This window comes from Bacillus rossius, chromosome 1 (genome assembly GCF_032445375.1).
Source record: "Bacillus rossius redtenbacheri isolate Brsri chromosome 1, Brsri_v3, whole genome shotgun sequence".
Lineage (NCBI taxonomy): Eukaryota > Metazoa > Arthropoda > Insecta > Phasmatodea > Bacillidae > Bacillus > Bacillus rossius.
The window spans coordinates 274718305-274740635 of NC_086330.1; the positions used below are offsets into that span (position 1 = coordinate 274718305).

The 22331-nt window shown below is 39.1% G+C and overlaps 1 protein-coding gene across 1 annotated transcript in view; it reads left to right on the top strand.

Annotated features, from left to right (window-relative positions):
- The window catches only part of LOC134527440 (trypsin-like), an 84012-nt gene that overhangs the window by 30260 nt on the left and 31421 nt on the right, over positions 1–22331 (top strand). Inside the window, exon 5 of the mRNA XM_063360127.1 lies at positions 5538–5717. Coding sequence (XP_063216197.1) covers positions 5538–5717 — 180 coding nt within the window. The remainder of the gene's footprint in view (positions 1–5537; positions 5718–22331) is intronic.

Sequence of the window (22331 nt, forward strand, 5' to 3'; positions counted from 1 at the left end):
CGGAACGTACACACAGGAAACGGAACGTACACGCAGGAAAAGGAATGATCACAGGCTCCATTACATCATGTCTACGCGACTACGAGCCATGAGGTTACGAGACTACGTGACTACGAATCTTCAAGTTGACGAGACTGCGAGGCTACAGAGCTACGAAGCCTCTAGAAAACGAGTTTACGTGACTGCGAGGATAGAGGTCATCAAGTCTACATGAGTACTTGACTACGAAGCTACTCGTCTACAAGGCACCAATTGCAGCATCTGTCTTCGTCAGAATTTTCTCTTTTGCTCCAACTGCACCACCAGCATTATGTTATAAGATTACATGGATACTTGTTTATGTAACTTCAAGTCTACGAGGCTCCAATGCATCATGACTACGCGACTTCAAGCAATGAGGTTACGAGACTACGTGAATACGAATCTTCAAGTTTACGAGACTGCGAGGCTACAGAGCTACGAAGCCTCTTGAAAACGAGTTTACGTGACTGCGAGGATAGAGGTCATCAAGTCTACATGAGTACTTGACTACGAAGCTACTCATCTACAAGGCTCCAATTGCAGCATCTGTCTTCGTCAGAATTTTCTCTTTTGCTCCAACTGCACCACCAGCATTATGTTATAAGTTTACATGGCTACGTGCTTATGTAGCTTCAAGTCTACGAGGCTCCAATACATCATGGATACGCGACTTCGAGCAATGAGGTTACGAGATTACGTGACTACGAGGCTACAGAGCTACGAAGCCTAATGAAAACGAGTTTATGTGTCTGCATGGATACAGGAATACAAGTCTGCATGAGTTCTTGACTACGAAGCTACTCGTCTACAAGGCTCCAATTACTACATTTGTCTTCGACGGAATTTTCTCTTTTGCTACATCTGCACCATCTGCATTATGTTATAAGATTACAAGGCTACTTGCTTACGTAGCTTCAAGTCTACTAGGCTCCAATGCATCATGACTACGAGACTACGTGCCATGAGGTTACGAGACTATGCGATTACAAGTCTTCAAGGTTACGTGATCGCGAGGCTATAGGACTACCAAGCTTCCAGAACGCATGGTTACGAGACTGCATGACTAATAATGTTTTGAGGAGTGTGATATTTAAAAAAAATCTCGAAAAATTGGTTGTCTGTGAAGTCGGTTTACGGACGATATTTTAATGTGACAACGTCATAACAAAACATTGATGAAATGATTGATCCAGAAGAAAAGGAAATGTATTCGGCCTGAGACTGAGGCGTAATAGGTTTTTGCAACCAAACCATTTAGGCATTAAAAATATGATATTCTTCGAGGAAGATGTTTTTTTTTAATTTTCTATCTTTTGTGTAATAAAATCTACCTCTGCATACTTTTATGAATAAAATTGAATTAATTTTATTGAATTATCACTATTTTGTATGGATACAAAGAAGGAGTGAAATGAAATGTACAATTTAATTAATAAATTTACTTTTATTTGCATCAATTAATTCAAACATATTTATTACTTTTGAAATGTTGCGTGCGCCGTATTTATTTCTACATGTTCAAAAAAAATTCGCAGCTGCCGAAATTCTAACCGATAACCTTTGGATAGGAAGTCATCCATGCTAACCACACGGCCACGAGGCCATATTGAGAATAATTGTTTCAGATGGTATAAATTAAAAATATTCCACGCACGATATTTGTTTGAATTTATTTTAACTGGCATGTGCTGTTACTATTTTCAGAATGCACAGAAAGTTATGACTTATTTTAATGATACTATTATTTATAAAAACTTATTATATTGACTGTTATTATTATGATGAAATTTTATTATTTAATTTGTATATTGTTCGCCCGCAAAAGTTATTAAATATATATTCCTATTAATTAGGTATATCTATGAGAGATATGCTCTATGTAGTGGGGAAGACATATATGGACCGGCAATTAGATATACCCCTCTAAGGACCAATTGAACAAAACGTATAAACTGTGTTATTATACGTGTCATATACGAAGGATGTGGCATTGTTGGAAATTCTGTTTTTAAATTTAATTCAGTTTTGTGTTTGCAACTTTGTTAATACCTTTTGTTTACAAGATGTGATTTTGTAAATTTCGTTAACAGCATTCCGCCCCGGCCAATCAGAGGCCATGTTTCAAGTAGAAGGTGTCTGGAACGTTTTTATTTGAGAAAGAGTTATGTAAGAGATGGCGTCCCAGTGAAATGCAAGGGCGCGGAGCCTGTCAAAAATTCAAAAGAAAAAAAGATATTAGCTATTTCAGACCATCCGCAACAAAGGATGAGTTTTTTTCGTCGTGTTGTTAAATGTTTACTAGTTTGTTAGGGCATATTCTGACGAATATGTACCCAGGAGTGATTAGTTTATGTAAATAAAAACCCTCCATACCATGTGAAACAGCGCCATACTAAAGTTGTTATAGCGACGTACTAATTGAAAGAACATTGAGTTTAAATTATATTATCAACATTTTAAAAGACTTTAAATAACCAAAAACAGTAAAGATTATTGTAATTGTAAACTATCTAATTTATCAATTTTAACCCAGAGGTGAAACGAGAGAGATAGTTTTGTGTTCTACCGATTGTAAAACTGAGCTAAAGCCTAGGTACACGAACTCTACAACGAACTGAAATTGTTATTTAAATACTTGATTTTGTGGATTACTAACTCGTTGATCACGCAAAAGTGCAACATAATATTACGTATTTTTGAATGGACCTAAATGAACTGTTGTATCGTAATCATGTGTGCGACGTAAATATCCAGATGATTAACGAACATGATAGTCATTCCACAACCCAGTTCAGTAATTTATTAATAATAAATTTTATTTTAATATTTTATTTAAAATTTTTGCAATTAATAAAGTTTCAACGTATGTTAATTTTCCTTACCAATTTACCGAGATATGAATGAACCTGTCAAATTAACCTATGTTTTGTGTTGTGTCTAATACTCATTTGTGTTAAGTGGGTTAGGCCCTTGTGCAGCAATAGGCGCCGATGTAATAAATTGCCACACATGTAATTAAATATTACACATAATTACCAGAACCTGAATAATATCTGTGTTGTTTGACCTACCCTTATACACTATTACAAATTATATATATATAGATATCAATATCGGCAGAAAGTAATAGTAACCAACAGTCAAACCTATCTAGCATAATAATATTAGAAAGTAGCTGAGTGGGGAAAAGCACAGCACAAGCATATTCTCTGTTGGACTCGAAATATTTACACGCTCGTGGGCTCATAACTATAATACGGTGTGTGATTTAGTTGATCAAATAATAACTCATGGCAAATATTTACCTATGTCAATCTAAAGCGTGAAAAGTATCATACCAGCAATAAATATTTAGTTACACAGCTAAAACAATACTCATACAACGCTGTTTAAATATACTGATTTACACTAGTAATTAAAATAATACGCGCTGCCATGGCTGGCCAATCCCCTCCTAGCACACGATGCGTGCACCCTCTCCCGCATGGCTAACCCCTGCATGATTAGAGCGTATAGCCTTCGGCCTGAGACGCACATAGAGTCTGTCCCTAATCCAGACCCTTCCCAAACACATTTAATTTTAATTTAGGTTAGGAAAAAAAGAAAAAAAAAACACATCCGTAGTGGGACATCCGTAGTGGGACAATTTCATGCGTGCAGCCAGCGTTCATCGATTTATTAGACGTTGTCACGTCAAAAAATTTACAATTTGTAAATGGTAAGCCTTCTATTATGAATTTAATTATTAAGTTTTAAATTCCCTAACTATCTCTTGGACGTAATTTCATGCACACAGGAAGGAAAAATATTCGTTTGTTCTAAGAAAAAATTTGTCTTGTAAATATTTTCACCGATACTTAGAAGCACATTGAGTATACATTTCATACAAAATTTTAATTAATATATTTAAGATTCTTCTAAGATTTTTCTAAATATTTTAACAAACTTTATCTTAACACATATCTTCTATCTCTGAATAATTAATCGTAACAGAAAAATGTTAACATTTACATGGCTTTCCTCAATTTTGTTCAGTATTTCTATCGGTTTGAAACGAAACATTTTGGTTCGGATGGATTTAAAAAATGATTTTATCGTATTATTTAATGTGATGATAACAATAAGGGGTGAAACCAACCCAGTGACTTAATTAAATTAAAAATATGTCTGTGAAGCAGCACTATTTCAGCTTTATTCCTGGAATTAATTTCATTAATTTTTTAAAGAATAATATGCACATTGAAATAAAATTTATTAAAACTAGATATTTAAAGTATGTATACGTACTTGTACGAAAACCTTAAATTAGTAATTTCTAAAAAAAAAAAAAAAAAAAAAAAAAACAGCGATCTTACACATGTTCAAAACAACTAAGAAGTATTATTTACCGCTCATAAATAATTAAGGAGATGCTTTTCACTTAAAACTTACATGAAAAACCATTTAACTCCATAAAACACTCTTTGCCTTAGGATTTCTTTGGCTGCAATTGAACGATATTCAACAACCTTAATGTTTATGGTATTTAACACAATGCATAAATGTTTCGTATTATGGGAATGAAAATTAACAACTTTTAAATTTGAAAACTTTGTATTATGTTCTTGATGTTAAAGTTTACTGATATTTATTTTTATTTTTCTGTATTTGACGTTTGAACTCATAAATATCACAGTTTTGGGTTTCGTATTCATCAACCTAAATTCTTTAAAGAACTCTTAGTGCCAGTTGCTCTTACTACCATTTTTCTGTTCGATATAAGATCCAACGACCTCCACCAAAGAAATTTAATGAATCACTCTACTAAATGTTACGCTTGCACATGGTGTTCCACGATATTCACTCGTGCGAACTCAAATGTATACATGTTCCATCTGCGGCAACCGGCTGCAAAAAAGTTGAAGAAACTTTAGGGTACTTTTTTATTGGTGGGTTGGCACACTTTGAAGTCACTACAATCGAAAACATCACAGTGAGCACCATAAGAAAGCATCAGCTCACACGGTTGCTGCTTTATAACTGTTTATTTTTAATAACGACTGATAATTACATAAATGTTTTAAAAAGCGAAACCATTCTCCGACATGCATTATATATTATAATCTAAAACTACGTAAACAATTTTCTGATATTTAAGTATATTAATGGTTAAGGTAGCTACTTAAAGTATGTACAGTATTTATAGATGTCTGCTCGCACTGTTATGAACTGCTAGGTCGGTTGGTTCATCTAGAAGTTACCAAAGAACTTGGTTTATCACACAAAACACAATGGATAAAAAGAAAATGTGTTCGAATCATAATCATACCTTTAATAAAAGCGAGATCACCCTTAAAATATAATTTTGTAACAGGCCATTTAACTTTGTTTTTACATGTGTTTGCCTTGAACCCTGTAAAATACTCTTAGACTTCAGGTATAATGACTGACATTTAAATTTTGTTTTTGCATTTCATGTGCTTGATCTTGACCGGTAACTGTATTTATTAATATTTGGTCCTCTCTGCTGAACGCAGGTGGACGCGCCGTGGGGCGAGCGAGCCAAGCTCGTAACGATACCTTCGTTCCACGTCTTCGGCAACGCGCTGCCTAAGGGGTACGTGTGCCACGTGGTCGGCTGGTGGTCCACCGGCAAGTGCGGTGACATGAAGACAGTGCTGCCATCTCTGATTAGCGGAGTACAATACCCGGAACTGGTAATTGCTCCTTAATGAGGGACGATATTATCTTATTTTGTTTTGCTTTGTTTGTGTTTAAAGCAAATCACCATTTACCAACCTCATAGGATTTATTAACATATTAGATCCCGACAAAAAATTTAAGACATATTATGCTCTCTGCCATCTCTGATTAGCGGAGTACAATACCCGGAACTGGTAATTGCTCCTTAATGAGGGACGATATTATCTTATTTTGTTTTGCTTTGTTTGTGTTTAAAGCAAATCACCATTTACCAACCTCATAGGATTTATTAACATATTAGATCCCGACAAAACATTTAAGACATATTATGCTCTGTCATGGTACCTTCGTTTTTTTGGGAGTGGACCTGACCCCCGTGGGAGAAGGAGACGGTCACTTGAGGTGTCGTAGACATTTTCGTTGTCTAGTTAGCCGAGACACGAATCAAAATGTTTGCGGAAAGGGAGTATGATGCAAATATGTAGCGTATCGACGGAAGTCCTCTGCCTTCTCGTGGCACCGATTCTGTTTACCAAAGAGGACTTTGCCGGGAGAAACACTGCCTCCGGCCTCCTCAGTTGCCTGATTGGTTTCAGAAATGGTAGAAGGGCTGAACCTGCTGGCAACAGCAGATGCGATTAGAATCTTTCTTGGAAGGGTTTCAGCTACTGATCACTGGTGTCAGTTGTGTCTCAAAAGCCTGTCTCACCGTGAAGAGACAATGATAAATGGGAAAATGAGAGGACCGAGAGGGCTGTTGATGGGGTCAGAAGATCCCGGGCCTTAATCAGCAGCAAACACCTTGGGCCCGGTTCAAGTGGTCAGGGGAAGAACCGAGGTTTTCCGAAGTGCTCCAGCGTATCTGACAACGGCACTGACGGTTAGTTCTAGCCGAAGCGTACAGTATGAAACACACAGGTGCCACTAAACGTTTGTAGTAGTGCGGGGTGATCCTTGAAGTGAATGGATCCCCGCCGAGGTTTCCTCTGTCGGCCCAGGCACAGAGTGGTGTAGGTTCCACACTTGGTGGTGATCCTTCTGTCACTTGGAGCAAGCTCGGAGGGTTCCCTGGCCCTGAGAAGAGCTGACGCGGTGAGCTGCGACACAGCTCCGGTTCTAGCCTGGACAGCTAGCAGAGTTTGGATGCACTTCGGTCAGACCACAGGTTCTCTGGATTTTCCGAGGGATGTGTTAGACCCGGTTACTCTTGGAAGAGGGCACTCCTTGAGTCAACCACATGTTAGCCCAATGGTTAAGGGGGAGTGATGGAGGTAATGCTGGAATGGGTTGCCCGAGCCTCACAGTTTAGCTCCTCTCCAGACATTTCCTGGTTGCTGATGACTCTAGAGTCCCCATGTTGTGTTGATGGAGGATCAATCAAGAAGTAGTCTATCGATCTCGGCAAGTTAAACAAGAGGTACGATTTGTACATTCCAGTAGGTAAATATAGTAGGTCCTGGGGCAGGGGAGGGGGGAGGGGGATCCGGGGATCCGGCGGCAATCTTTGATTACTTCATTTCCGGCGGCCATCTTGGATTACGTTACTTCCGGCGGCCATCTTGGATTACGTCACTTCCGGCGGCCATCTTGGATGACGTCACTTCCGGCAACCATTTTGTTCTTATCCGCCATTTTGTTTTCTAGAACATTCCGCCATTTTGAGTTTCGTCCACCATCTTGAAAATCTTTATTTATTATCCGATTTTAATGGAAAAAAAAATTTAAAATTTATAAAAAAATTAAATAATCAAAATTTTAAAATAAAATTAAAAAAATGTTATTTAATAAAATTTTAATTAAAAACCTACGCATCGAACACCCCACTCCTCTAAATTACAAATACATCATCTAGCACCCCCACCCCTCTGTTACAATAACATCGTCATCGAACACCCCACTCATTCCTGTTACAATTTTTCGTTACATCCACCATCTTGGAAAATCATAATTATTAACTTAGAAAATCAGGAAAAAATATATACACCATCGTTGTCTGCTGGAGGCAGCCATCTTATTTAGTGGAGACTGCCATCTTGATTTCATATGATGGGTGTCATCATCGGTTGTAGGTTTATAATGTATGTTAGTGTATGTAAGGTCGAGTTACAATTCTCTACCAACATTGTTATGAACCTTATAGACCAAAATCCACAGAATCCACAAAATCCACAAAATCCACAAAATCCACAAAATCCACAGTCATTTTGCTGTTTTAACCGACATTTTTTCTTAAAGTCTTATCACTTATAGGTTTTAACTAAAATATATGTTATCAATACTATCGTTGTGGATGCGTTAGTTAAAGTAATGATAATTTAAAAAAAAAACCTTTATTACTCCATCTTAGCGGACGAGAAATTTTTCAGAGTCCTAACTCACAAGTAATAATCTCTTCTCATGTTTGCGTACACATGTTTTAAAAGCTGCACGGAAGCAGATATCTTAATGTTTGTGTATAATTACATTTCACTTTTATAAACAGGTCCGTGTTTGCGTACTCGTGTTTAAAAGCTGCATGGAAGCAGATATTTTAATGTTTGTGTATAATTACATTTCACCATTCTGTAAGACATTTATAAGTATCAGTACCTCGTCGGATATAGATTCTATATTAAAAATAATAAACAATATGTAGGTAAAATTGTATTTATTAAATTAAGAACATATTTTACACATCAAAAATTGGGCAAAAACAGAAACAACACATAAAAAAACGGAAACTTTACAACAAAAATGAAAACTATACATCAAAAACATAATCTATATAACAAAAATGAAAACTATACAGCAAAAACATAAACTGTACAACAAAATGAAAACTATAAAACGAAAAAAAAACAACAGAAAAACTATAAAATTAATGGAAACAACAACCAAACTATTTACAGAAAAAAAATTATTCATCGCATCCAACATATCCGTGGGGGACCGTGCGGATACCATCTTCGCAGATCAGCCGTTTGTCGTCCTCCCACGTTATGGCCAGCTTATTGCTGTACTCAGTATAGAGTATGTGCTGATGGGAGCGAATTGCTCTAACGCCTGCCCTCATTGTGCGGTGGTCTTGCAGGGCTTCCAGGTAGTCATCGAATGTTATGTGTTTTTTGACCACACATCGCTGGATGCCTTTGGCCTTTTTCTCGCTCTTACCACCACACCTGTAGGCGTAGAGTTTGGCCCGTAGGCTTACAAACTCCTCCATCACTTCCCCCCCACATTCATCTTTGAATTTACCGACAACTTTCTTGTTGATGGGGGAGAAGCATGGGTGGTCGGAAGGGTAGCAGCTGGTGTCGAATTTAGCCATCAGTGTAGGGTTGGCTTTGAGGTCTGAGTAAAAGTCTGCTGTCTGGATCTCATACACAAAACTGTCTGTATCCATATACATCATGTGAATATTGTCATGGTAACGGGGTTTCATGGTATTGTAGTGGAAGTCGTACATGAGAGTCTTTGAAAGATCTAGTACGGCCAGTCCGGCATAGATCGGCTTGTCGAAAATGATGGTCTCGTGATTAAGGTGGACTAGAGACAAATTCGGTTCGTACATTGTACGGTCCTTGAAGGATGGACGACACACCAACTTCTTGAACCTCTTCTCAGAGCACACCAACTCCATTTTGAGCCTCCGCCTTTTATTTTCCATCAGTTTACCAAATGTCGAGTTCACAGCGAGCTTAAAGAACTCCTTCTCGAACTCGTTGGCTGCTGCTTTCCGCTTGTTGGTATTCAGCCGAATATAGGGCTCCAACCATGCCGACTGCTCAAACTGTAGGACTCGGTGTATCTTAGTCACTCTCAACCCATGAGATACTGCTTGCTGTAGGTTTTTGTAGTGGACAATGTAGTGCTCTTTATTTTCAAGTGTTGTCATCAGCTTTGATTGATTTGAGCCGGGCGGACACTGATTTACGGGGAGAAATGGCAGGTCTTTATGACTTTCGTGGAGCTCGGGAGGGTACTCCACATCACACTCAATAATGTAGCCTGTAGGAGAATCATCTGGAACAGACACGACATCAATTGATGTGTCTGCCCATTGGAAATGTCGAATCGGAAGCGGCAGAGACATCGCCCACCCGTACAAGTTATTTGCATCAATGTACTCCAGGAATGTGGATGGCTTGGATGCATCATATGTCTCAGGTATGTAGGAGTTATTGGCTACGCAATGACGTTTAATGCTTTGCGCTACTCCCCCCCTAATACCAGCCTCCACAAACATGTACATATCATAATCGGTAAGAAGCTCTAGCTGTACACCTGTGGTTCGAAGCATTGCATCGAAAGCGAACCCTGGACAAGAAATATAGTGAGACGGATCTAGGCTGTATGTCTCCAAACAGATGGAACGGAAATTCTCGAATACATCCGCCAAAATCAGAACATCCGTCTTTAGGTACAAGTCAGCGTACTCCCCCAAAGTAGCACACTGAAACTTGTCCCAGACTTTCACTGCATGAGCGTACTCCATCTCTGAAATCATGGAATCAGTCAGACTATTGTAGAAATCGCCGATAGGTGGAAGATTAATATCATCTAGTCGAGCAAAAGAATCCACAAAATCATACGGGAAGACACCCTTGCGGGTAACCAACTCCAACTCATCAGGCGCGAAAAACTCAGCAGTACTGACAAACTTGTCTGCCGGCAAGAACTCAGCGAGCGAAGCAAGACCCCGACTCATGAAACGGAACGTATCGACAAACTGAATGCTGAACTTATCATACAACTTCTTGGAAAAAGTTATCAGCTTCTCCTCTGAATTCGGGATTATGAAGATGTCTTTACTGTCGTACCCCAACTTCCTGATAATGAAGTTCTGGTCGTACGTCAGGTTGTGGAAGAACACAATCAACTTTTTTGGTCTGCGCCTGAGAAGGTTGCAGTCATTACATGCAGGCCCCAGATATTCACCGGTAAAGTGATTGTGATCACGAACTTTCTTGGCAGTTCCTCCGAACTTTCCTGCACAGTAGCAACACACTCTTGCTTGCAGAAAAGCAGTGTTCTGTGCATGTGTGAGCGGAGTCATAGGAACAGACGTAGAAAATATTTTTTGTACATCATGACCAATCTCCACAATGCGTGAGATGAACTTATCCTCTGCGTCACAACCGCGATACAATTCAGGCTCTGATGGAAGTGCTGAAGTGAGGTGTACAGGAATGATGGTGTTATCAGCTTTCACATAAATGCAGTAGCTGTATGCTTTATGCTTTTGATACTGCAGTGTGTATGCTTCATCAGGATTCGGGTGGCATGTATGGATTTTCTCCAGAATAGCTTCAAAGTCGCAATATACCACGATGGGCATCTTATCAGCATGGTGGAAGTTTTTGAACTGCAGAACAGGTGGCTGCCCATTTTGATCGGGGAATGGCATTTCCATTCGAACAGCAGCATGCTGTTTGCAGAGCTCACTGTGTTTTTCCAAACACTGAAGACCAGTGAGCCCACTAACCCTATCCTGATCATCATAATGCTTGAAGCATCTTTTGCAGACATGAATTCGTTGCTCGTGTGTAGTGATTTGGGACCGAACCAGGGCAGAAAAATTTTTAATGTATGTGAAATGGGACGAATCGTCATTAACCAAGAGCAGAAGATCGAAATGAAGTTCTTTTTCTTCAGGAGCGACTCGTGCAGGTACAACATTCAGATTCTCGTCGATGCTGTAATTGTTGATGGAGACTCCAGGGTTCTGCTTTTCGAACAGCGGTATTTGCCTGATTGGAGTAGGAAACTCTATGTTCGTGAAGTTGAATTTCTCTTCCAAGTCATGGTATCGCTGGTTGACACGCTCAGGATTCCACCCTTCCACGTACTTCACAAGAATAGACCACTTAAAACACATGTGGTCTTCGAGGTTTTGTGGATTTATCACCGCATGTCTTGACTCGATGGTGGTAGGCAGTGAGATGTAGGAGCTGGCACGGAGTGGATCGAGCTTTTTTATGCGAAGTTGAAGTCGCTTAACGGCCGACAAAGTCCATCCGGACCCTTTTCCCATGTAGTCTTCCTCCTCCTTGCAGATCTTAGAGATGGACCCAGTAACTGCTTCCTCCACCTCATGAACTGTGTAGAGGGGCACATTAACGGTTTTGAACGCTCTCTTGTCTTCGCTAACATCCACAGGTTTTTCGTAATCACACTCAAGCACGATGTTGAATTTGAGTGGACCGTTCTCCTCTATCTCCTCTACAAGTTGGCTCATTATTTTTGCCTCGATGGAGTTCAGGTACGAGCAGATATCCTTGGCAGTACTTGATGTGTTTTCTGCCACGTACGTCTTCAAGTTGCCCTTGAAACCCACTTCGGCGGTGATGAAACCGTGGGCATTGGCCAAACCAGCCCCGGTCACCACCTTTGTTCGGCTGGTCGAAGGCTTGGGCGCAACTGCAGGCTTAACTGCTAATATCCTCTGCTTCTTTGTCGGAGGTGGAGCAGGCCCCTTGCATACCTTCATGTGGGCTTTTAACTTATCAGCCCTGGCGAACTCCTTAGCGCAGTTCTCGCAGGAATGCACTATGCGGTTTGCGTTAAGACCGCAAGCCGACTTCTCATGTCGTCTAGCAAAATCAGCACGGGCGAAGGCCTTGTAGCAGAAGCTACACCGCATTCCAGATGTAGCGACAGCTCCAGTGCATGATGCAAGGTGCTGCTGCATCTTATCGCTGCGTGCGACCATCTTTCCACATAGGTGGCACTGCTGGTGGTCACGATGCTGGTTCTCAGCACACTGACGCTCGTGCCGGTAGCGGTTGTTGCCTGCCGTGAATGTAGCAGAGCAGAAACGGCATTTCTGAATGGTAGATGCCATCATCACGACAATCGGTAGACTGGTCAAACGTACGGAACACGCAACGGTAGCTCGACGCACGGAGAACTATAACAAAAGAATTAAGAATACAATGTAGCTAGATGTTAACACGAAAAAGTTGCAAACATAACCTCAAAACTCTAGCCCTCAAGCTTACTAACCTAAACTGATAGCAATGTAACTAAATAAAAAAGTTACAAACATAACCTCAAAACTCTAGCCCTCAAGCTTACTAACCTAAACTGATAGCAATGTTACTAAATAAAAAAAGTTGCAAACATAACCTCAAAACTCTAGCCCTCAAGCTTACTAACCTAAACTACTAGCAATGTTACTAAATAAAAAAGTTGCAAACATAACCTCAAAGCTACTCCTTCATGTACAATCCTAAAAATGGTAGGATATTTAAAGTACTGATAAAAATTAAAGCTGAAAAATATTCAATGTTAACTAAGAATAATTGATTACATAACCTCAAAAATACTCTAATGCACATCCCAAAAATGCTAGAATATTTAAAGTACTGATAAAAGTTTAAACTGACAAATTTCTGGTTACCTGCATATAAGTGCACAGAGAAAAAACAAGCTAGCTGATAACCTACAAAAAGCTGAGAAACACGCAATGTTAACGAAACATGTAACATACCTCAGAAAACGATGAAGTGTAGCTGTAGAACACGAAGTAGCGTTGGCGGTAGAAATCGTGGTAGCAGAGAAACTCATACACGAACTAGCTCACTCAAACTCTAAGAACACACTGAAGCTCCGACAGCTAATCCTGTCCTTTTATAGCCTCGGACCTGATTGTTCTTGGAAAAACCATTAGGAACAGAGTATTTCTGTTGTATCCGCCAATAGGAATGTAGTACATGGAAGTACCATTGTCTTCGGAAAAACCCGGCATGACTCATGTGCATGTCGTAGCAGGTCTGTGAGGGGTGGGGGTAGAAATGTAACCTGACAGCCAAACATGGGAAACCACTCTCGGGTAAAACCACTAATGACCTAGGTGATTAGAGATTAGGGCGCGAGGCACTGCCTGCATCGTGACTCATCACTCAGGAATGTCGTCTCGCAGTGCCGAGGGGACCCAAACAATAGACTTGACCATGCATGTTATAAAAGGTACATTAGTCCGCGACTTTGTGGCACCATGAGGCGCTCAGGAATGTCTGAGCCTGCCACAAACAGCTTGTCAAAGTGTCATCACGAAGCAATCTAGCTGCAGTCATGACGCGCGTGCTACAACAGGCCCGTTAGTCACCGACTTCGTGGCGCCAAGCTGACACTGGGGTAGACAGGTAGCTAAATGATAATACTATTAATGCAATGAAATAAAAAAAAATTGGATATGTTTAATAAATTTATTTGAAAGTAAGAACACATTACAAAACTAAAACATAAAAAATTTATTCTACATTTATTATGACCAACATTCGTTTAAAATTTTTTAGCATTTCATTGCGAACACTCTGTTGAATATCCACAGTATGACACATTTTGCGGATGTTCCAGGAACCAACCCTTTTCACAACCATTTAAGGAGACATTCCTTAAGCTCTCTTTTCATTGGTCAAATAAAACATCTCCCTCTCTTCCCCTTTTACAATGATGCTGCTTCAACATCACGCTAAAATTCTGTAAGACCAAAAAAAAATTACTTTGCTTAAACCTTACGGTAGAAATTTCATCCTAGGATGCTGTTACTGCATCTAGAAATTAAAAATTATATTATCTCATACAGGTTTTATTTACATGTTAGACTTAACCATCCTACCACACACATGCACACACTTACACACACATGCGTGCGCATGCGTGCACTGAGATGAAATACATACCTGCCCACATAAGCTACTTTAATTTACAAAGGCAACATATTAAAACACATAATATTTAAATTTTGTGTAGATTGGATGGTACCAGAAACCATACTGCAAAACGAGTGGACAACACTCCAGTCTTTACTAGGATTGCCTATGGAACGTCCTTGTTGCCTTCAACGACTCAGAATTAATACTTTTATCCATCAAAAAACAACAACAGTTTAACTAAGCAAAAATACACCCCACATCCCTCAAAAAATTGTTATTACACAATACATTATTTACATTGCAGGAGACCGTGCATACGAAGTGCGCAGCTTCAGGTTAGAAATATTGATTAAAATAACTGCTAAAGATGCTAATTTGTTTATGAAAAAATTGGACATGAAATACAGACACTTGGCTATTTACACACACATACATACATACACCCTGCATTGCTTCAGAAGGAAGTACGATATTTTGAAAACTACTCAAGACTTACATCTGTGTATGAAAAGGAGCTAAAAATTAAAATTTTTTCAAAGTTAATTTTAGAGATGAAACATCATGTGCAAGTCCTTGCATGCGAGAACATTTTATTACGCAATTATCTTCATTTTTCCCAAACCATAGGTCTGATGTCTGGATACCACACAAATCTCATACTTAACATATGCACTATGAGATGACTGCACGCCAGTCCAAGCCCCCTGCGCTTAGAGACGAAACTGCACTAGAAGCGCTAGCAAGCATTGCAATTATCTCGCTTCACTTATGCAGATTCACCTCTGACTAGGTGGACCTCCTGAAACAGTAAACATAGTCCAGTGAAACACATTAAAATAATGCATTTCAAAATAATTGAATAATATAAAACACTACATATTTATAGAAAATCACCACGCAACTGACAGCCCTTTCAATCACAATTCTGCGAATGCTATCACAGAATGCTATATTTAGAAAGAAAGGATCATTCATTCCTTCATTATGGAACACAGTAATACATCAAATGAAGAAAAACAAAAAAAGGCACACACTTCGTTCTTAGACTCGTGCTGCCTCCTTGACAGAAAGAAAAGATTTTACACATAAAATAGTATATATTTCTTTTCCAGCGATGAAGCTGTACTAATATCACCTTGACAAGCTTAGATGATCTAGGGAGAGACAAAGTAAATATATTAACAAAAAAAGTCGACTATAAAACAGTTACAAACAAAATAAATAATATACCTTCGATTACATATTTTGCTCAATGTAATAAATGAGAGAACACAAACATTTGCTTAAATCACTATTTATCAATTTTAAACTCTCGTGTACATCAGGAAAAAATATATAGTATCAGTCATTATTAGTTGTAATGTAAAAAAATGCAAAACAGTTTCTTGGTGGGATGTGGAATGCTCACTCACGATCGAAAAAAGGAGGGGCTTCGCTGTAACTCAAGGGGAGAGGGAAACCATCTTCAAAGTTGACGTTTCTCATATATTTGGATATATAGTAATCAAGCAAGTAATAACATTTGGGGGTATAATCTCCGTCTGATTAAAGTTTATTTGCTAACATGAATTCACAAATTAAACGAATCTCTGAGTACATTTGCTTATCTTTTATAGAAAAAGATGCACAGATTGATTGTTTTATCATGAATAACCAGGAGCACACTAAAAAAAACCAGGAGCACACTTAAAAAAAACCAACGGAATTCTCGCCAATAATAACCAACAGCACACGAACAATAGAAAAAAAAAGATTTGTCAGTAATAACATGCAGCATGCGGAGAAAATCACCAAAATATTGTCAAGAATAACCATCAACACATGTAGAATACCAATAAAGACCTGACATGAAAAAGGCTGAAATGCACGGAGAAAATCATCAAATTCTTGTCAGATAAAAAAAGCAGAAGCACATGAAAAAAAAAGCACATGTAGAAATCTATCGAAATTTCATGCGAAAAAAATACGAGCACTCAGAGAAAACCATCAGGGAGAAGATGTTTAAAAACATCATGAATTATCAATTTTTATTTAAAAAGTTCAAATTAAATCCTGCTAGAACTCTCATGTTGCTTAAGCAAAGAGTTCACAAGCTGACTTGTGCTAGAACTCTCATGTTGCTTAAGCAAAGAGTTCACAAGCTGACTTGTGCCAGAACTCTCAAGTTGCTTAAGCAAAGAGTTCACAAACTGACTTGTGCCAGAACTCTCAAGTTGCTTAAGCAAAGAGTTCACAAGCTGACTTGTGCCAGAACTCTCAAGTTGCTTAAGCAAAGAGATCTAGCAGGATTTAATTTGAACTTTTTAAATAAAAATTGATAATTCATGATGTTTTTAAACATCTTCTCCCTGATGGTTTTTTCTGAGTGCTCGTATTTTTTCACATGAAATTTCGATAGATTTCTACATGTGCTTTTTTTTTCATGTGCTTCTGCTTTTTTTATCTGACAAGAATTTGATGATTTTCTCCGTGCATTTCAGCCTTTTTCATGTCAGGTCTTTATTGGTATTCTACATGTGTTGATGGTTATTCTTGACAATATTTTGGTGATTTTCTCCGCATGCTGCATGTTATTACTGACAAATCTTTTTTTTTTCTATTGTTCGTGTAATGTTGGTTATTATTGGCGAGAATTTCGTTGGTTTTTTTTAAGTGTGCTCCTGGTTTTTTTTAGTGTGCTCCTGGTTATTCATGATAAAACAATCAATCTGTGCATCTTTTTCTATAAAAGATAAGCAAATGTACTCAGAGATTCGTTTAATTTGTGAATTCATGTTAGCAAATAAACTTTAATCAGACGGAGATTATACCCCCAAATGTTATTACTTGCTTGATTACTATATATCCAAATATATGAGAAACGTCAACTTTGAAGATGGTTTCCCTCTCCCCTTGAGTTACAGCGAAGCCCCTCCTTTTTTCGATCGTGAGTGAGCATTCCACATCCCACCAAGAAACTGTTTTGCATTTTTTTACATTACAACTAATAATGACTGATACTATATATTTTTTCCTGATGTACACGAGAGTTTAAAATTGATAAATAGTGATTTAAGCAAATGTTTGTGTTCTCTCATTTATTACATTGAGCAAAATATGTAATCGAAGGTATATTATTTATTTTGTTTGTAACTGTTTTATAGTCGACTTTTTTTGTTAATATATTTACTTTGTCTCTCCCTAGATCATCTAAGCTTGTCAAGGTGATATTAGTACAGCTTCATCGCTGGAAAAGAAATATATACTATTTTATGTGTAAAATCTTTTCTTTCTGTCAAGGAGGCAGCACGAGTCTAAGAACGAAGTGTGTGCCTTTTTTTGTTTTTCTTCATTTGATGTATTACTGTGTTCCATAATGAAGGAATGAATGATCCTTTCTTTCTAAATATAGCATTCTGTGATAGCATTCGCAGAATTGTGATTGAAAGGGCTGTCAGTTGCGTGGTGATTTTCTATAAATATGTAGTGTTTTATATTATTCAATTATTTTGAAATGCATTATTTTAATGTGTTTCACTGGACTATGTTTACTGTTTCAGGAGGTCCACCTAGTCAGAGGTGAATCTGCATAAGTGAAGCGAGATAATTGCAATGCTTGCTAGCGCTTCTAGTGCAGTTTCGTCTCTAAGCGCAGGGGGCTTGGACTGGCGTTCAGTCATCTCATAGTGCATATGTTAAGTATGAGATTTGTGTGGTATCCAGACATCAGACCTATGGTTTGGGAAAAATGAAGATAATTGCGTAATAAAATGTTCTCGCATGCAAGGACTTGCACATGATGTTTCATCTCTAAAATTAACTTTGAAAAAATTTTAATTTTTAGCTCCTTTTCATACACAGATGTAAGTCTTGAGTAGTTTTCAAAATATCGTACTTCCTTCTGAAGCAATGCAGGGTGTATGTATGTATGTGTGTGTAAATAGCCAAGTGTCTGTATTTCATGTCCAATTTTTTCATAAACAAATTAGCATCTTTAGCAGTTATTTTAATCAATATTTCTAACCTGAAGCTGCGCACTTCGTATGCACGGTCTCCTGCAATGTAAATAATGTATTGTGTAATAACAATTTTTTGAGGGATGTGGGGTGTATTTTTGCTTAGTTAAACTGTTGTTGTTTTTTGATGGATAAAAGTATTAATTCTGAGTCGTTGAAGGCAACAAGGACGTTCCATAGGCAATCCTAGTAAAGACTGGAGTGTTGTCCACTCGTTTTGCAGTATGTTTTCTGGTACCATCCAATCTACACAAAATTTAAATATTATGTGTTTTAATATGTTGCCTTTGTAAATTAAAGTAGCTTATGTGGGCAGGTATGTATTTCATCTCAGTGCACGCATGCGCACGCATGTGTGTGTAAGTGTGTGCATGTGTGTGGTAGGATGGTTAAGTCTAACATGTAAATAAAACCTGTATGAGATAATATAATTTTTAATTTCTAGATGCAGTAACAGCATCCTAGGATGAAATTTCTACCGTAAGGTTTAAGCAAAGTAATTTTTTTTTGGTCTTACAGAATTTTAGCGTGATGTTGAAGCAGCATCATTGTAAAAGGGGAAGAGAGGGAGATGTTTTATTTGACCAATGAAAAGAGAGCTTAAGGAATGTCTCCTTAAATGGTTGTGAAAAGGGTTGGTTCCTGGAACATCCGCAAAATGTGTCATACTGTGGATATTCAACAGAGTGTTCGCAATGAAATGCTAAAAAATTTTAAACGAATGTTGGTCATAATAAATGTAGAATAAATTTTTTATGTTTTAGTTTTGTAATGTGTTCTTACTTTCAAATAAATTTATTAAACATATCCAATTTTTTTTTATTTCATTGCATTAATAGTATTATCATTTAGCTACCTGTCTACCCGAGTGTCAGCTTGGCGCCACGAAGTCGGTGACTAACGGGCCTGTTGTAGCACGCGCGTCATGACTGCAGCTAGATTGCTTCGTGATGACACTTTGACGAGCTGTTTGTGGCAGGCTCAGACATTCCTGAGCGCCTCATGGTGCCACAAAGTCGCGGACTAATGTACCTTTTATAACATGCATGGTCAAGTCTATTGTTTGGTTCCCCTCGGCACTGCGAGACGACATTCCTGAGTGATGAGTCACGATGCAGGCAGTGCCTCGCGCCCTAATCTCTAATCACCTAGGTCATTAGTGGTTTTACCCGAGAGTGGTTTCCCATGTTTGGCTGTCAGGTTACATTTCTACCCCCACCCCTCACAGACCTGCTACGACATGCACATGAGTCATGCCGGGTTTTTCCGAAGACAATGGTACTTCCATGTACTACATTCCTATTGGCGGATACAACAGAAATACTCTGTTCCTAATGGTTTTTCCAAGAACAATCAGGTCCGAGGCTATAAAAGGACAGGATTAGCTGTCGGAGCTTCAGTGTGTTCTTAGAGTTTGAGTGAGCTAGTTCGTGTATGAGTTTCTCTGCTACCACGATTTCTACCGCCAACGCTACTTCGTGTTCTACAGCTACACTTCATCGTTTTCTGAGGTATGTTACATGTTTCGTTAACATTGCGTGTTTCTCAGCTTTTTGTAGGTTATCAGCTAGCTTGTTTTTTCTCTGTGCACTTATATGCAGGTAACCAGAAATTTGTCAGTTTAAACTTTTATCAGTACTTTAAATATTCTAGCATTTTTGGGATGTGCATTAGAGTATTTTTGAGGTTATGTAATCAATTATTCTTAGTTAACATTGAATATTTTTCAGCTTTAATTTTTATCAGTACTTTAAATATCCTACCATTTTTAGGATTGTACATGAAGGAGTAGCTTTGAGGTTATGTTTGCAACTTTTTTATTTAGTAACATTGCTAGTAGTTTAGGTTAGTAAGCTTGAGGGCTAGAGTTTTGAGGTTATGTTTGCAACTTTTTTTATTTAGTAACATTGCTATCAGTTTAGGTTAGTAAGCTTGAGGGCTAGAGTTTTGAGGTTATGTTTGTAACTTTTTTATTTAGTTACATTGCTATCAGTTTAGGTTAGTAAGCTTGAGGGCTAGAGTTTTGAGGTTATGTTTGCAACTTTTTCGTGTTAACATCTAGCTACATTGTATTCTTAATTCTTTTGTTATAGTTCTCCGTGCGTCGAGCTACCGTTGCGTGTTCCGTACGTTTGACCAGTCTACCGATTGTCGTGATGATGGCATCTACCATTCAGAAATGCCGTTTCTGCTCTGCTACATTCACGGCAGGCAACAACCGCTACCGGCACGAGCGTCAGTGTGCTGAGAACCAGCATCGTGACCACCAGCAGTGCCACCTATGTGGAAAGATGGTCGCACGCAGCGATAAGATGCAGCAGCACCTTGCATCATGCACTGGAGCTGTCGCTACATCTGGAATGCGGTGTAGCTTCTGCTACAAGGCCTTCGCCCGTGCTGATTTTGCTAGACGACATGAGAAGTCGGCTTGCGGTCTTAACGCAAACCGCATAGTGCATTCCTGCGAGAACTGCGCTAAGGAGTTCGCCAGGGCTGATAAGTTAAAAGCCCACATGAAGGTATGCAAGGGGCCTGCTCCACCTCCGACAAAGAAGCAGAGGATATTAGCAGTTAAGCCTGCAGTTGCGCCCAAGCCTTCGACCAGCCGAACAAAGGTGGTGACCGGGGCTGGTTTGGCCAATGCCCACGGTTTCATCACCGCCGAAGTGGGTTTCAAGGGCAACTTGAAGACGTACGTGGCAGAAAACACATCAAGTACTGCCAAGGATATCTGCTCGTACCTGAACTCCATCGAGGCAAAAATAATGAGCCAACTTGTAGAGGAGATAGAGGAGAACGGTCCACTCAAATTCAACATCGTGCTTGAGTGTGATTACGAAAAACCTGTGGATGTTAGCGAAGACAAGAGAGCGTTCAAAACCGTTAATGTGCCCCTCTACACAGTTCATGAGGTGGAGGAAGCAGTTACTGGGTCCATCTCTAAGATCTGCAAGGAGGAGGAAGACTACATGGGAAAAGGGTCCGGATGGACTTTGTCGGCCGTTAAGCGACTTCAACTTCGCATAAAAAAGCTCGATCCACTCCGTGCCAGCTCCTACATCTCACTGCCTACCACCATCGAGTCAAGACATGCGGTGATAAATCCACAAAACCTCGAAGACCACATGTGTTTTAAGTGGTCTATTCTTGTGAAGTACGTGGAAGGGTGGAATCCTGAGCGTGTCAACCAGCGATACCATGACTTGGAAGAGAAATTCAACTTCACGAACATAGAGTTTCCTACTCCAATCAGGCAAATACCGCTGTTCGAAAAGCAGAACCCTGGAGTCTCCATCAACATTTACAGCATCGACGAGAATCTGAATGTTGTACCTGCACGAGTCGCTCCTGAAGAAAAAGAACTTCATTTCGATCTTCTGCTCTTGGTTAATGACGATTCGTCCCATTTCACATACATTAAAAATTTTTCTGCCCTGGTTCGGTCCCAAATCACTACACACGAGCAACGAATTCATGTCTGCAAAAGATGCTTCAAGCATTATGATGATCAGGATAGGGTTAGTGGGCTCACTGGTCTTCAGTGTTTGGAAAAACACAGTGAGCTCTGCAAACAGCATGCTGCTGTTCGAATGGAAATGCCATTCCCCGATCAAAATGGGCAGCCACCTGTTCTGCAGTTCAAAAACTTCCACCATGCTGATAAGATGCCCATCGTGGTATATTGCGACTTTGAAGCTATTCTGGAGAAAATCCATACATGCCACCCGAATCCTGATGAAGCATACACACTGCAGTATCAAAAGCATAAAGCATACAGCTACTGCATTTATGTGAAAGCTGATAACACCATCATTCCTGTACACCTCACTTCAGCACTTCCATCAGAGCCTGAATTGTATCGCGGTTGTGACGCAGAGGATAAGTTCATCTCACGCATTGTGGAGATTGGTCATGATGTACAAAAAATATTTTCTACGTCTGTTCCTATGACTCCGCTCACACATGCACAGAACACTGCTTTTCTGCAAGCAAG